The sequence below is a fragment of the Strix uralensis genome, chromosome 8 (assembly GCF_047716275.1).
Source record: "Strix uralensis isolate ZFMK-TIS-50842 chromosome 8, bStrUra1, whole genome shotgun sequence".
Classification (NCBI taxonomy): domain Eukaryota; kingdom Metazoa; phylum Chordata; class Aves; order Strigiformes; family Strigidae; genus Strix; species Strix uralensis.
The window spans coordinates 12,054,882-12,071,205 of NC_133979.1; the positions used below are offsets into that span (position 1 = coordinate 12,054,882).

At 51.4% G+C, this 16,324-nt stretch overlaps 1 protein-coding gene across 3 annotated transcripts in view; it reads left to right on the forward strand.

The window, feature by feature from the left end:
- Positions 1 to 16,324, forward strand: part of ERI3 (ERI1 exoribonuclease family member 3) — a 136,073-nt gene that overhangs the window by 67,794 nt on the left and 51,955 nt on the right. The window contains exon 7 of one of the 3 annotated variants that reach the window (XM_074876245.1): positions 2,153 to 2,354. The exons of the other annotated variants lie outside the window; for them this stretch is intronic. Coding sequence (XP_074732346.1) covers positions 2,153 to 2,290 — 138 coding nt within the window. The 3' untranslated portion in view covers positions 2,291 to 2,354. Of the gene's footprint in view, positions 1 to 2,152; positions 2,355 to 16,324 lie in introns of those variants that run through there. 3 annotated transcript variants of the gene reach the window in all.

The window sequence follows — 16,324 nt, forward strand, 5'->3', positions numbered from 1 at the left end:
TGCGCTTGCTGCCTGCCGGTGTGTTTTGGAGGAGGCAGGTCTGCAGGTTAGCAGGGCCACCAGGACTAATGGGAGCACAAAGCCTTCAAAGAACTAATTGCTAACCTCCAGCAGGTCCAAGCTGGCCCTTTCTGTAGGTGAGGGTCTTTCAACCTCCCTGGGACATTCCTTTCTGTCTTTACCTTTTGACAAAGGGGCCAACTTCCCTCTGGACCTTGTCCCAGTGACTGCATTTGGCCAAGATACTTGCTGTGGAAGGGTGTCACCATACCTCCACTCAGCCCTTCCAGTTCCTGGAGCTGGCCTCAAGCAGAGCTGCCAAACCCAAGAGAGCTCTGCATCTCTCCTGTGTTTTGGGTCTCCCTTTGCCATTGCACCATGGATGATGTGGCCACATGGAGTTGGTTCTGCTGCAGCCTTTCTGTGGGTTCAGCCTTTAAGCTCTAGCTGCAGAGTTCACACATGCCCTCGCGGCTCCCAGGTCTGTGCCTCTTGCTGATCAGGAGGTGACTGACATCCTTTGTCAGTGCTCTGCAGTGCACCATCTCCGGCTGCCTCTCAGGAGCTGCACATGGACCCATCCTGCATCTCCCTGTCTTGCGCTCTGCCCTCAATCTGCTCTAAACAACGGAGCTGCGTGGCCATTCCTCTCGGTGCAGGAGAGCTCTGGTGATGCTCTGCTTGCTCAGCCTTCCCCGTGGGGCCCGGCTAAATCCAGCTGTGGGAATGGGGCCGACGTGCTGCAGGGACGGGGGCTCTGGCAGATCCAGGAGACAGTGAAGCCGTGTGACTGAATCCCAGACTGTGTTTGCTCTGCCTAATTATCAAAAGTATGAGTTTGTTCTGCTAGGTGCACATTATGCCTTTATTGTGGTGTAATTATGCCAGCTGCCTATGTTTAGTGTCATAAAAAGGAATAAAATGCCCATTACCCGCCTAAAAAATTCTTCTTGTGGGTTTTTTTTATTTTTATTGCTCTGGAGTACACAGTGGGGATATCTTTGATCGGCAATTCTCCATATAAAATAGCTAGTGAAATACTGTGCCTTTCGGAGAGCTCCTCCAGCCAGCAGCCTGCGAAGGCAGCTGGCCCGCCAGCCTCACCTGGCGCTGCCTCTGCTGCTTACTGCCAGCCCGATCTGGTGGTCAAGATGGTGAAGCCACCACACTGCCACCACACCGCCTTCCCCTGAGGGAGCTCAGCTGCTTTCTGGCAGCATTTCCCTGCTGCCGTCCAGGTCCCAAAGCTCCCTCCTGCCGAGACAGCGCCCGAGAGATGCGGGGTGCTTTCCAGGCGTGGGAGAAGACGCAGCCTCCTTACTGCTGGAGCTGTTTGCAAAGACACGGTGGTGCCTGGGTCTGGCTGAGCTATGTTTTGGACAGAATGATGTATCAAGGAGTCCCGTGCTCTGGGGAAGCCCATAAGTTAGTCGAGGGAGCAGCACAGGGCAATGGGTGGGTGGGAGTCATGTGTTCCTTCGCCCTGCCTCATCTGGAGTGCCAAAAACACAAGCCAAGCGTCGTGAACCTGCCAACGGCCTGGTGGTGCTTTTGCAAGAGCAGGGATGCTAAGCCTCGTCCCCCAGCCAACCCGCAGCCCCTGCAGTTGGGTTTCAGCTGCTTTGGGGTTTCTTGTGGCGTCTAAATATCTGGGGCTGTGTTTCTGTGGTGGTAAGAGATGCCTCGGAGGAGCTGCGTCCTCCAAGAGCTGAGGTTCTGTGCAAACATCAATTACTGAAACATACTCCTGCCAGGGAAGAGCGGCAAAGAAAGGCTTGCTTTGTGTGGGTAAATGCTAGGGGCATTTTGGTGATATTAAATAATTTCTGATGGAAAAAAATACTGAAAACCCCAAATCCAAACCCCACATCTTTAGAGGTTGTTAAAAGCTGCCTCTCCGCCTTTCCTTCTTTTAACAGTTTCAGTCTCTAATTGGAAACGGACTTTATTAGCCTCATTAGGAGCGGTTAGTGCTGGCTATAGATAGCTCTTAAATATATGGTTTCAGTGGATGGTAAATCTGTTGTTTTAGTTGGCTTATTTTTCAACCCAATGATATTTTCAGCAGGTCCCTGGTTCCCCCAGCCCGGCTGTGCCACAGATACCTCGCACAACGTCCCTTTTAATTCCCTTCGCTTATTTTTTACGTCAGGTGTTCCTTGAAGTGGCCTTCACAGCTCTCCACCCTTTCAGCCGACGACTACGTCAGGGAAAGATGGACTTGCACCTCCCTGCAGCTTCATTGCATATGCACACGCCGTCTGCCCCGGCGGCACGATTGCCTTGGTGAAGAATCCAAGGGGCTGCTGATAGCAATCATTGATTAAGAGGGTAATTGTCCTGAAAATTCAGATTGATCAAAAGGCAGAAATGATAACTTGTGTAACTGTGTTTAAAACCACGTCCTGTCAATAGGGGAGACTGAGACGTGGCGAGCAGAAAGCAGGGAGAATTGGATGTGCGAGCGGGTGAGTGTGCCTGTGGTTCGGGGAGGAGGGGGAGCCATTCTTCCTTGGGGTCCATAGCAGGATGTTTCTTGTCACTGACGCTGGGCTATTGGAGATTCAATCACTTTTATCTTCCCCTCTCTCTCAATCCAAATGCCTTTTCATATTAGAAAATTAGAATCAGCTCTGCTCATGCAAGATTTATTAGCTCTGCTGAGCAATACCACAGAAGAGTAAATGATGTCGCATTTCAGGGGCTTTTTACACATTATGACCAAACTTGCAACTTCTTAAGTATTCTTCCATGGAGCCACTGCAGGGTGTGAAAGGGATAGGGAGACAAACTTCTCTCTGGAAATAGTTCTGCACCAGTCCGGATGTCTCTTCTTTATTATCAGGATGATTGGATTTGGTTGCTAATACAGCTCTTTTCTTTGGACTCAGTTTCTGCGCTTATTGCTCTGGAAATCAAACTCTAAGAATTGAGCCTGTTTATCACATTTTTTTCTTGGTTCCCTTTGTAGAAACACTTTCTGGTGCTAAAATTTATGTCTTTGGAGCTCTGCTGCTAGCTGGCACTCATTTACATCTGAAGAAGACAAATCGTGTTTCCTGCTCAAATTTTTTCCCTTGTGTTTTGCACCGGGTGGCTGCTTTTTTAAATGCCTTCTGACCTTGTGTCATACAGAGCTCATGTTTTGCGTAGTGATGGTCCTTTGGTCTTCAGTCAGTAGATGCTAAAGCTCTTGAAAGACGTGAATGAATTTAGGCTCATGACGCTCAGTAGATATTATTGTGGGGATGCTGAGGCACAGTGGGGTTGGAAAATTTTCCTGTGAATCCATATCAGAGATTGGAACAGAAATTAGGTCTCATCTCTCCTGCACCTGGACTTCAGCCACAAGGCTTGTTTGTGAGGCTTTTCACTTTCAAATTGCTTTACAGGCATTAAATCCATGCAGCATCCTCGTGGGCTGGCTGCACAGGAGGGTCACTCAAGCCGCAAGAGTCAGAACGACCGGCTATTGGGAGCCTCTGCCTGAGGTGCCATTCAGTTTTTCTCCCCATCTCAAAAATAAAAGCATTTGAGATTCGCAGTTTTTCACTGATGATATACAGATCCCTGGTGCTCTGCAGCACTCCACCCCTCTCACAATGGGCATTGTGTCTCACACCAAAATGAGCATTAAACAACAGAAGCCGGAATCAAGCTGTGGGAAGGGAATAGTCCGTTCATAGCTTCATCTGCTGTCATCGTCATGCGGTGGAGCCCAGCGCCTGCAGCTGAGCTTCTGCCAATCTTTTGTCTATTTGGGTCTGACTTTTCCTTGACATGGCCAAGCTGCTGGGAGGATTGCGGTGCAGACAGGCAGAGGAGAGGTTGGGGCAGCCTCATGATAAGATCCTCTCTCTCACCCATCAGCATAGCCAGCATGGGGCATCTGCATGGCTCATCATTGTGGGCTCCGAATGTTCAGCGTCTTCTTCTGCTTGACAGGTTTAAAGGGACTTTATTAACAGGCAGTGCTAATTACATTTAAAACAACACCATACTTGGACCTGTCCAAATGCCAGTCTAATTTGGCGCAAAGTCTTGCCATCCATCTTAGCAAAAAGCATTTCTGAAGAGCTGCTTAAAGCTGTGGCTGGTTGGCAGGGAGGTTTCTCATCGAGTGTCGGTGCTTGGGAGGCGGATACACTTGACAAGCAGAAGGACTTGACTTTTTCCCCTTCCGTGTACAAGCACTATGTATTATTCAAGGTCTTCTTAAGTCAATGCTGGGTTATTAATCGGTTGCTTCTCTGCATGTTAAATTTGCCTACTAATTTCAAGGCTCTGGAAGAGGACTGCGGCTCTGAGCTTGCACAGTATTTTCCCTCCATGAGTCTCTATACACCCATGTGTGCAACCTGGGGCTGCTGTTCCCCCTTGTCTTGGGTATGGATGATGTGTGCTGCCTGCGCACCAGCTGCCCGGGGAGGTGAGCTCCGGGTTATTGACTTAATGTTCCCATTTCCAGCTAGTGACTGATGGGGGGAGGGCGGAGCAGAGGCAGGGCAGAGCAGTAAAAGCCTTGCCAAACCTTGAGAGGCCAGGCAAGACCCCAGCAAACCACTTCGTAAGGACTAGGGGTACTACAGTCCCAGGTGACACTAGAGAGAGATACGGTGGTGTCCAGGTCTGGGGCAGGTGTTGTGAACAGCCCAGGAGGGATTTGCTCTATGAGGTAGGTGCTACCCACCGCCCCTTGGCTCGGTTTGCAGGCTGATGTAACGAGTTATTTGCAGCTGGTTTGGAGACAGCCTCTGTGTCTTGGGACTCTTCCTCCCCTGTCCCCCAGCCAGGCCTCCATGCTCCAGTCTCCTCTCCTTCCACGAGCTCTGGCAGTGCTGCCCGCAGTAGGCAAGGCATGTGGGCCAGCAGTGTCTGCACGTTCCAGGAATCACGTCAGCTGTCGTTACTTACATTACCTTGATTGGGAACAGTCAGTTATGTCACCGTCCATCATCATGTCTCTCCTGGGAGACGCTGAGGAAGGAGGAGAGGAGCAAGAATTATAAAGTGCTTCTGCGGTGCTCTGCCAGTCCCACTGCTCTGTTGGCTGAACATCTGTCATCAGACAGCTTGAAGAGAAGGTGCTTTGTCTGATGGATCTTCCCATTGTAACTCCACAGGGAGGAGCCTTCTGCATCACCAGGAGTGCCCCGAGGGAAGAGCACTGGGGGCTTTTGTGGAGTTTAATGTGAAGGGAATAATGCTGCTGCCTGGAAAGCTCGGTGGGAGACTGCAGGAGGGCCTGCTGGGCAGCGGGGGCTGCGGGCTGGGCTCTCCTGTCTGAGGGCTGCTTTGGAGTCAGGTGGAGTTACCAAAACAGCATCTGGTCTGAATGAGGCAGAGCTCAGACTTGCATGTTGTCCCCACACATGACTGCGGAGGATTCCTGGCCATGTCTCAGGTGGGAGTTCATCCTCCTTTTGGCCAGGAGCTCCAGATTCTCCTAATGAGAATGAGATTTGGCTTTTGATGAAGGAAACTTCTTATTTCTAATGGAAAATGATTGGGAAAGTTTCCAGCCCTCTCTGCCCTGATTGATTTGGTACTCTGGCTCCCATTCTAGCATCAAGTCTCTTTGATTTGGATCCCCCTCACAGGCTGGAGGACAACACGTGGCAGTAGCTGTGTCCACCTCTGGTGGCGGAGCCCATGGTGCCATGTGTGGTGGGGAGGACAGTTCGTCTGTCTAGCAGCCTCCTGTGAATAAATTGGTGCCTGAAATCAAACTGGGTTTGAGAGGGTAAGGAGGAACAGGATCTCTGTGGCTGTGGTCGGGAGGTGCTCCAGGGCTGTAAGGCCAGGTTCCCCAAGGCTTGTGTGACCATGTCTGTCAAGGCTGAAAGTGAGAATGGTTTCTAGAAGCACACGTCACCTGGCAGGACACACTGGGAGGTGGGGAAGGCAGTAGTGCCTGCCTCCTTAGGTTTCTTGCTATGTGCATGTTTGTCCTGGCACTGTGACTTCGAGAGAAACGCTACCTGTTAAGCACAGTGCTCACTTTTACATTTCTGTTAGCTGGACAGGGAGTGCGGGTAGTTTGGCAGCCAGCTGGACCTCAGTGAGTCCCAGGAGGTGGGTGTTCAACCCAGCTGGGACCTGGAAGTGCCTCCCCAGAGATCAGGCAGCTGGAGGGAAGGAAAGCCAGGGCAGGAGAGGGCTGCACCCAGGGACTGAAGTGGGGAAGAGAAGGAGTTTCATGATTCTGTACGTTTCTCCTTGGAGCAGCTCCATCAAAGGCAAGAAGATGGTTCAAAGGCAGATCTTAAAACACACAGAGGAGCTGGCTGGCACCAGCAGGGGCACGCGGGTGCTGCGCAGGGTGTGTGTGCGTTTGGGTAGGTCATGGGCAGCTGGAGCTGCCTGGTCTCAGCCAGGGCTGTGCAAGACATCTTGTGCAAGTACAGCCAGCAAGGTCTGACCTGCAATCCATCCTGTCGTTTGAAGAACTTACGCTGTACGGAAGTGATGCATTATATGAGCCAGGGGCATCACTGCTGTTACTCTTAGCTGAGTTTGAAGAGCTCTTGCTGTCCCCAGCTTTAGGTGTAGGCTTTGTTGGGCTGGATGGCCCAGGTGCATGGAGCTTGCTAAGCAAAGAAAAGATTGCAAGGATACATGGAGCAGAGCAGAGTTGTTCTGGAGGAAAGGTGGGTTTCCATGGTGGGGGGATAGCTAGCGAAGTGAGTAAATATGTGCTATAAACATGTTCAGAGCATCTCCGCATGAAGAACCCAGCACAGCCTTTTTGAGTGAATAGAAAGAGAGCCTGGGTTCAGTTCATATGTCTGTTTTCTTTTCTTTTCTTCTTCTGGTCAACTGTGGCTGTAGATAAGAGTTTTCTATTTGAAGTTCAGAAGGGAAGGGAAATCCATTGTTAGAAGAGGAGACTTTCTTTTTGCTTGATATCTATCTCCAGCGACACAGCGGAGAAGGAAAAGATTTGCTATGATAAAGGTAGCTTTAAAAAAAAAAAGCACATTGAGTGTTGCTTTTCTCTGTACTTCAAAGCCTGGAGTAATATGGAACAGTGTAAAAGGAGAGAGGAAAAAAAAAACAACCAAGCCCAGCCTCTGCACACGGGCTGTGAATGCAGAGCCATAATAGAGCACCATCCTGGCCAGAAATCCAGCGCTCTGCCCGAGCTGTTCATCTGGGCTTGGCATGGTGTTATTCAGCGTGCACAGCACCTGCCAGGAGTCCATGGGGATGGGCTGCAAAGGGGATGCTCATTGTGGGGGGAGCAGAGGAAATGTTTTGCAGGTGTGCACCCTATGGAAGGACTGAACCAAGGGCAGTCACTTGCTGGAAAGAAAATCAGGCAAGTCTGGAAGCAGTATGGGAAAAAATGTGCCAATAAACATTTAATTATTAAAATAACTCGGAGATTGCATGGAGTGTTCAGTATGGCGTGGCAGTGAAAAAGCTGAACAGTGCAGCTCTGGTGCAAGCTGTGGGTGGGAAGTGGCGAAACGTCTCCATCCACGCACCCTGGAGCCAGTGGGGTTGGCTTTCTGGGGTCCTGGGCTGTAGGATCAGCTTTCACTGGGGCTCAGTTGTTTCCAAATGAACCAGAGCAGAGGAGTGCTGGGGAGGGGGTGCCTGTGGCTGCCACCCATTTGCTAGGAGCAGGCACGGCTGAGCTCCATGAGCATACAGGGGGGCTCCAGCCTCCACGATCGCCAGCAGAACTCAGGTGGCCCAAATGCAGGTCTGGGCTGTGTGACATGGGCAGGGATGGGAGCTCCCTGCCAGGGGACGAGGCAGGGAACAGAGAGGTGCAGCCCAGGAAGCCAGGGCTTGTGACACCCCCCTTGCAGTACTGCTGTGTCCCACACAGGCTTCCCCTTTCCTCTGGCCCCATGGGTGCCCTCCAGCCGGACTGATGGTGTGAAGCCCTACATCTGCCCTGCTGCCATCATGGTTTTGGTCTTCATCCCCATCCCAGGCTTGACGCATGGTCCTGCCTTGTGGGACAGCCCTTGCTGGGACAGCCCGCTGCTGCTCTGCCAGCGTGTCTTGGGCTCACTGAGCTGGCTGGGGCACCACTGGAGCAGACACCAGCTAAGACCCCCCATTTTCCTCTGAGAAGCTGGTGCAGGTAAAGGAGAGAGCAAGCGTGTGCTGGAGGCTTTGCCTCTGCAGGAGTCCAGGGAGGAGCAGGACAAGAAACCAACAAACTCATTTTCAGCGCTGACCTGAGCGGAGGCTGGAAGTGAAAAGATTTCCAGCAAACCTGGGCTGGTCAGGGTTGCTAACGAGCCTTTCCTTTGAGCTATGTTTTACATTCTTTAAAGATCGCAGGGAGCTCTTGGGGAGAATCTGCTAAAGTAAATGGCAGAGTCAAGTGTGCCGGCTCCTTTCTTTCCTTTTTCTTTTCCCTTTTTTTTTTCTTTCCCCTTTCTTGGTTCTCTTTATTATGTGGAGTTGCTCTGGCTCTTTCTCTCACTTCTGTTTCTCCTTTTGTTCTCTCTTTGTCTATTTATCACACTGTGAAGGTTGAAAGAGATGTTATTAATCTGGGAGAATGAAGGCAGGATTAGTGGTATGAATCGGATTTTGAGAGCTGTAATGATAGAAAGACTCGCTCTGCTGGCGGGCTGCATGAGTTTGATAAATGGGGAGCACTCCAAACTGACTCGCGCCTTCCTCCGCACTGCTCGCTTTGCCCGCTGGGGCGTGCCATGCTCTCAGATCTGCCAGCCATCCCACACCGCTCCTACCTGAACCAGAGCAAAAAGCCAAGGGTAAATCAGAGACAAATATCTCCCATTGCACTTAAAGAGATCATTTCTTTCAACATCTTTTTCAAACGGAGTCCTGTCAAGTTCTTGGACAGCCTTGTGTGGAGGTAGGATCCTTCCTTGGAGTATGGCTCGGAGCCACGACCATGCATTATTGTCTCCTGCCTTGGCTTTGCCGAGAGCAGTGAGGAGTTAGTGTGGCTGCAGCAGAGCTCCTGTCCTGCAAGGCACAAAGAGGCAGGATCATTCCTGTAGGGCTGCGCCCTGCTGCGTTTGCCTCCTGAGGATTGCACCAGGCTTCAAAGCCCCATGGGGGTAGGAAGAGGCGGGGTATTTCATTAAAAGTTGCTTTGGGGTCTTTGCGCTGAAATCTCCTGAATGAGGGGTCCTGCCCTTGTATAACATGAGTCAGGTCCTCTGTTATCAAGCTGGGGGGTGCAAAGCAGGCTCTGGGGACAGCCAGACAGAGCAGCAGCCCCCAGCTATGGGGCAAAGCAGGACTGTCTGGACCAGCATCTTTAGTAAGTAGGGTCCTTTCCTGGGATCACCCCACTGCACACTCACCCACTTGAACCTTTCCTCATACCCACCCTTGGGTGTGTGATGGTCCATGTTGCACCCCAGAGAGCCAGAAAAGGTAGGGACAGACTCGTAGAGTATGTTGCACTTTGAAGTTGGTTTGTGAGCACAGAGCTCACTGCCCTGTTGCAGTTGTGCCACCAGACATTCATACATGGGGACTGTGCCCTTGTGCTAGAGCCCTCATGGTAGCCTTTACCCCAGCCTGTGCTATGGCTTCTGCTGTGGACATTTTGGGCTCACTGCTTGCTGTCATGGCTAGGTTTGGGTCTTGTGGTCCAGACCGGGAGCGTGCATTTGCTGAAGTGAGAAGTAGTTGCATGAAGGCCATGTGCAACATCTTGGGAAGGTTTAGGTGTTTCAGTGCCCTTCACCCCAGGGGCTATGGGCATGGACTGGGCCCTACAGCCCATCCAGGAGAGCACCGAGTGTCTGGTGGTGGGTGCAGGAGCACCTGCCACCGCAAGGTTGAGCAGGGATTATTGCTCAGTAGAGGAGGAGGAACAGTGATGTGCAGGAGGGACCCTGCTTTGAAGGGGGAGTCAGACCACAGGCTGCCCAGAGTTGTCAATGTCCCTTTAACTGCAAGGTAATGGACTCCCCCACGCTCGGGCTGAGCTCTCCTCCTGCCTTTGCAGGAACGGTAATGATTGTCAAGGTAGAGCTAATGAGACGTGCACATCTTTAAAGGATCGTGGCTTCTGAGACAAAATTAAAAGAAAAAAAAAGAAAAAAAGGGATGGGGGAAGGAAAGAAAGTCCAACTGCACTGCCTTGGCCAGCGAGGTGTACTTCCATCCTGCCTGCCCCGTGGCAGGATCACCCTTAAATGGTCTCTTTGCTTGCTGCTGCAACTCCCGTTTGGCCCTGGGAGCCTCTTTATCTCCCTGAGGCCCCCCCATAGCCCCTCCGCAGGCTCTGATCCCCAGGGCAAGTGAGCAGGGCCAGGGCACCCCTGGGCGAGCAAGAGTGTGGCGGGCAGCACCTTTGCTGGGCAGGCAGCAGGAGGGCAGGCAGCCCAAACGCTGTACAGCACAGGTGTGGGGACAGCAGAGGTGGAAAGCAGAATAGGAAGACAGTGAGCAAGGAGATGAAGGACACAGGAATGTCCTGTCCTGGATCAGTTGAAGATGGGGGAATGGTGGTGCTGTCAATCCTGACCAGCTCATCACTCTCCCTTTCCCTTGCTCCCATGTCTGGGATGCTGCTCTTGGCACTTCCAAGCATACATAAAGATACTGTCTGGATGCCAGGAAATTAATGATCCCCCCAAATGCCTGACCTGCAGTGGGAAGGAAGAGGTGGCTCCCCTTTGGTGTTGGGAAATGCTCTATGGGCACTCATGGCACAGGAAAGTCTGTGCGGATCAGGCTGAGCCAGTATTTGGCCCTTTGGGAAGAGCTGGTGGAGGAGCTGGGACATTGTGTGCAGTGTGTGGTGTGACTGCTTGCACACACATTTCCTCCCATCCTTGCTATTTCAACTTCACAGGTTGAATTGGTTCAGAGCAGCCAAACTAAATGAGGAGAGAAATGATCAGTCAAATATTTCTTAAATCCTGTCGTTAAGAGCTAAGTGCTTGGCTGGAACTTTAAGGCAGGTAATGAGGCTCTCTTCAGATCAGCTTGTGATGTGGAAACTGCTAGATTGACCAGGCTGCAACTGGAAGAAAGCTCTGTCACAGCCAGGGACGGTGCAGCACAGGACTGACTCCCCACGCCCCAGCACTCTGTGCCAGCCTGCTGCTGCCCACACCCATCTTCACCCTCATCCTGCAAGGAGTAGAATGGAGCTGGGAGCTGGGGAGAGCAGCCTGCTTTCACAAAACTGGATAACTGCCTTCAGCACAGGGGGATGTGTATGTCAGTCAGTGCTTTGGAGTCCAGCCCCAGTTTGCTCCAGGCATGCAGGTGAAAGGTGGCGAGCCAGAGGACCCCTGTCCCTCCAAAGGATTCTCAACGGTTTTTGGTTTTAAGCTGACAGATTTGTTTTGCTGCAAAAATCAGAGTGACTTCAAGCCTTGCAGTGGCTCAGTGAGGTGGGCGCTCTCAGCTTCGTCTCTAGCTGGTGCAAGGGCAGAAGGAAAATATCATTTTTCCAGCAGCCTGGTAAGGACATGTCGGTAGGGTTGGTCCTTTGTTTTCAAGACACCATCCTTCCCTCTTGTCTGCAGCAGGATGGCACCTTTTCGAGGCACTTTCCAGAGCACAGGTTTGCTGGAGGAAAAGTGGCAGTACAGGAGCAGCAGAGAAGGGAGCAATGCTGGGCAAGATGGGATGTACCAAGTGTCTCTTCCCAGCTCCAAAATACTTCTCCTTTAGTGTAGGACTGGGGAAGAATCTGGTCTTACCTGGCTGCTCTTCACAATGCTGCCGGTGCCAAACTCCTGTGCCTTTGCTCATTGTCATGCCATACCCACCTGGCAGCACCTCACCACCCTGCTCTCCTCTGGGCCTCTCCCAGGCAGGAGCTGGGGACCCTCTGAGCTTTCTGCTTTGTATCCAGTTTTTTTAGGCCTTCTGTTGTTAATTATTGAGATGTAATAATGTGATTAGTGCACTATTAAAAAAATCGCTGATATGATTACCATGGATTTAATATCACATGATATATCATTACATTGTTACATGGTGACAGATGTAATTGAAATACACTTATTGGAGCCTGGGGTCGTGTTTCATTCAATCACAGCAGCACCTCGGGGGGGGCAGAGCAGAAATGGCTAAAAAAAAATAAAAAGGCATCAGGATTGGAAATTGTAATGAAAACAAAGAAACTCGCAGCCTGTTCAAGTCTGGGGCAACTGCTGCTTTGTCTTTTTATCCATAGGAATTTAGAAAGGTACACGTCAGGAGTGCTGTCTTGTGAATCAGCTGAAGGAGATAGGTCAGCCAAGTTGAAACTGTGTGCTCAGGGTATGAGCAGGAGGACTTGTGTTACGGATCTGTACCCAGAAGGCTTCCAGCCATCTTGCAGCACATGAGCCTGGGCGCTATGGACATTATACCACTGACCTGCCAGTCTCTCTTGGCTCCTTTCTGAAAGGCAAGTGGATCCAAAGATGGTACCCATTGTGCTGTGGGAAAGCCAGCCAGCCATTCCCCACCTTCTGCCTAATTCTGCATTTTTTGGAGTCGGGGATTGCTCAACTGCCTGTATTTGGCTCGGGCCATGCCGAGGAGGTCAGGTAGGCAGCAGTGAGCTTGCTTGAAGGACTGTGACCCAGATCACGTTTCCTTCCATGTCAGTGAGAAGAGGTGACATCTGTCTCTGCCACGTTATCCTCAGGAAGATCTGCACGTGGGCTCTGGGCAGCTGGGGCAAGGAGAGGAGCAGCTATCATGTACCCTCTGCAGAGGCAGCCAGCTAAACTGGAGCTTGAGCAGGGAAGGGACTCTCCTCTCTCTGCCCGTGAGACTGGGACAAGGCTTGTGCTAGGGAAACGTGCCTGCAGAAGAAGCGTGAAGACCCTGCCTGCTGCTGGCACAAACCTGCTACTGGTCCTTCTCAACATGGTGGTGAACAAGAAACTGGTGGTGAATACAGAGGTCTCCTTTTCCTCCATCTCCTCCCCTTCCAGGGAAACAAATGTGACCCACCCTCCCAGTCTCCCCCAAGGCAAGTGATAGTTTGGGGTGTTGCCTTGGGCAGGATGGGGCTGTGGCAAGACCTCAGAGATACAGCATGACATGCTTAATATGCATTAATTGCTCTGATCATCACCGAGTGCTAAGTCTCCTGTAAAGGGGGCCAGGGAGGGGATATGGCCTTCCAGAGCTGTGACTGGGACTCGGGTACGCCTGTCCCTAATCCTACTGCAGGTCTCCAGGGGTATTTTATCCCTGAGAGACAGTGTGTAGGTGACTTTGAAACTGAAGGTGCTGTGTTTAATCTCATCCTCATCCAAAACAAAGGAAGGAGGAAGAATTTGTGGATGGAGTGAAGGCGTCTTTTCCAACCAAGAGGGGAATGGGAGTGTGGTGAGCTTGAGACATCTGGATGTTTGCATAATGATGCGCCGGCATCTGGCCCTGCATCGCTAGCTCGACATTCACACGTTCGGCGCAACATCACCCCCTGCTCCAGTGCATCTGTCCCAGGAGCTGGGTTACAAACCTTGCTGATGCTTGAGGGGTCATTTCTATTTTAGGCTTTCGATTCTGTGTCCTCCCCCCTAAGAGTGCTCCCACCCCTCTTTTGTGGAGCCAGCATGCCCATTATAAGCCCTTGTTTTGCTGGGAGCTGTGAAAATTCATTTCCAACTGGTGTGGGAGCACTCTGGCTGGGAAAGCTCTGGCAAGCATCTTTCTTTTGAGGTTAAAAACATAATTTCAGTCTGACCTCTGAGTTCCAGAGCTTTTGTTGGTTTTCTCCACCCCCAGATGGTTTTTGTGTGTGCCTTTAAAATAGCCTTCTTCTCTTGGTTGAAGCTAGCTGATGCGTCCGCTTCTCATTCGAGGATTGTTGTGTTTTATTAATGCTGTTATTATTCCATTACTGTCATTGTGCTCTTTTATAGCAAATAGCTTAATTTAGTTGAGATACACAGATGCTGAGAGTTTAAGTGAAATCTTCAGCACTTGGTATGCTGGGCACTGAGCAGATATTCCCTAAGCACTTTGGTATAAGCCTTTCTCTTAAAAAAAATGGGCTGCTGGGGCAGTGCTGGGTGGCAGGAGTTTGGGAGAGGGGAGAAGGGGGTGAGGAAGTACCTGTTTAGCACCCTAGGGAGGACCTCAAATGTGACTATAGGTGCTCAGGAGTAAAGCTGAGGGTTTCACCCCCAAGATGGGCTATGATGGGGCCCTCTTTCCTACCAGTGCTGCAGGACAGGGGGAATTACACCACCAGCATTGCTGGGTTGCTTTGGGTTGGGATTTTTAAGGGTGGAGGGGCAGACTGCGCTGTATTTTCTGCAGCTGAAGCTGCCTGGCTCCTGGGAGAGGTGGGGACTGGTTATGGTGTCACCCCAGGGTGGAATATACAGTGCCATTGAAATCAGATGAATCTGTTTGAAGAACATTGTGGCTGCTGGGAAGCTGGACTGTGCTGTAAGTAGTTCCTGGCATAGAGGAAAGGGGTTGAGAAATAGCACTGGTGTCCAGATGACTTAGGAGCCAAGGGTCCTGTTGTTAGAAATGACGTGGGTGCTTAAGCCTCCCAGGAAGCTGGTGCAATCTAGGCTCTGAAGTACCTTAGCTACTTTTGAAATTTTACCTCTTATTGTTGACAGATGTTCATCTGAAATGGATGCTTCTTGGAAGCCTCTGGGCATTCATTAATACTAGTGATAACAATTCCAGATTGTCTCCTACACCTCTTTCCCTGCCTCAATCCCTTAAAAATTACAAAGGTAAAGCCAAAACCCTGTTAGTGTCATGTTATTTGTGCGCTTAACTCTTACTGCCTTGGCAAAACCTGCTGATCTTGGTGCTATCAGTGCCAAAATTACTTCGTGTGGGACAGGGAAAGCCAAGAAGGGAGTAAAGTAAAATGGAGCAAGGAGGTGCCACACAGGTTGAGATGGTGCTGATGGCAGTGTTGGCTCCAGTGAGGGTGTCCTCTCCACTTGGCCATGGTGAGGAGGGTGCTGTGTCTGTCAGGTGGTCCTTCGGGGAGCAGCCCTGTGCCTTCCGCCTCTCCCACCCACAACTCTAGGATACCCTAGTCTTCCTGGAGAGGGCTCTCCCCCTCTCTCAGGCCCCTCGGGGGTGCACCCCACCTTTGGGGTGCAGCTGACAAAGACTTACTTCCCCCTCTCTTCCCATGGCCGAGCAAGGGAAGCTGCTCCCTGTAGTGCGGAAACGGGTCGGGGAGGAGTAGTGTGCTGGCCCACACTGCCTGTCCCCAGTGTGCACTCATAATAGCTCAGGGGTCTGTGGGAAGTTGTCTGGATCATTTTTTCTCCCTGCTTTGAGGCAGCTTTGTGGCTTTATCTGGCTTTTGAGGCGGCCGGGGTAGCTAACAACATGCATGGAGCATCCTCTGCGGAGGAGGCCCTGCGCCCAGTTTTGCTAGAGGTCTGCTTTACCACTTACGAGAAACGAGTTAACCTCCCTTTGATCTCGGTTCACGGCTAACCCTTTAACAAAGTCCGGGATGTGCGAGGAAATCAATACTCAAGGCATTGAATTTAACACCAGCCATCAACTCAAGCGTAACACACACACTGACTGACTCCGATTACAAGGAGCGCGCTGGTTTGAAGCTCGTTTGCCAGCTCTCTGGGGTGGTGTAGGGCGGCAGCAGGGAGGGCAGGCGCGCTCGCACGGCTTGCTGTTGCTCGGGGGGGGAGTAAGAGGGACTCTGCCATGTCCTCCTGATCGGCTCTGCCTCCTGGTGCCCCCTTGTCTCTTTCCTTACGCCTCTGATTTGCAACCCTGGCAAGCTGTTCCCCGACACAGGAGCAGAGAGCTTGGATGCTGCGCGTGATCGCTGAATGCCTGTTTGTGTACACACATAATTGCTCTTTGCTGGTGAGGAACTGCAGCAGAACTCAAGGCAGAGCGGGTTCTGCTGAGCCGGACAAAAAAGCTACTGCAAGTTAAAAATCTGAAAAATAAAATGCTGCAGGCGGGAAAGGTTGAGTGTCTGGTCAAGGAGGCAGCCGTGTCGTTTCTCCAGCTCCAGTCCTCCCTGCAGAGATCTAATTAGATCAGTGGAGAGCTAATTGGGACACCTTGTTCCATACCAGCCACTCGCTCTTTGCTGGCACATTGGCAGGAGATAGCAGGCGGGCTGCCTGGCACAGGTCTGTGGCTGGGAAAGCCAGGTGGTCCACGGCCAAGCACTTTCTAGACAGCCCATGAACTTCCTCATCACATCTCAGCCATCCAGCCCTCTGCAGCTCTCCTCTGGGGGGTATTTGTTCTCGCTTGCTCTTCTTGTTTCCACCAGCTGTAGCCAGAGCTGAGACAGCACACGTAGGTTAGGGACATGCCCACAGGGCAGCTGAGATGCTGAGAGGAGTGGGATGAGCATTACATGACCCCACAGCTCTGT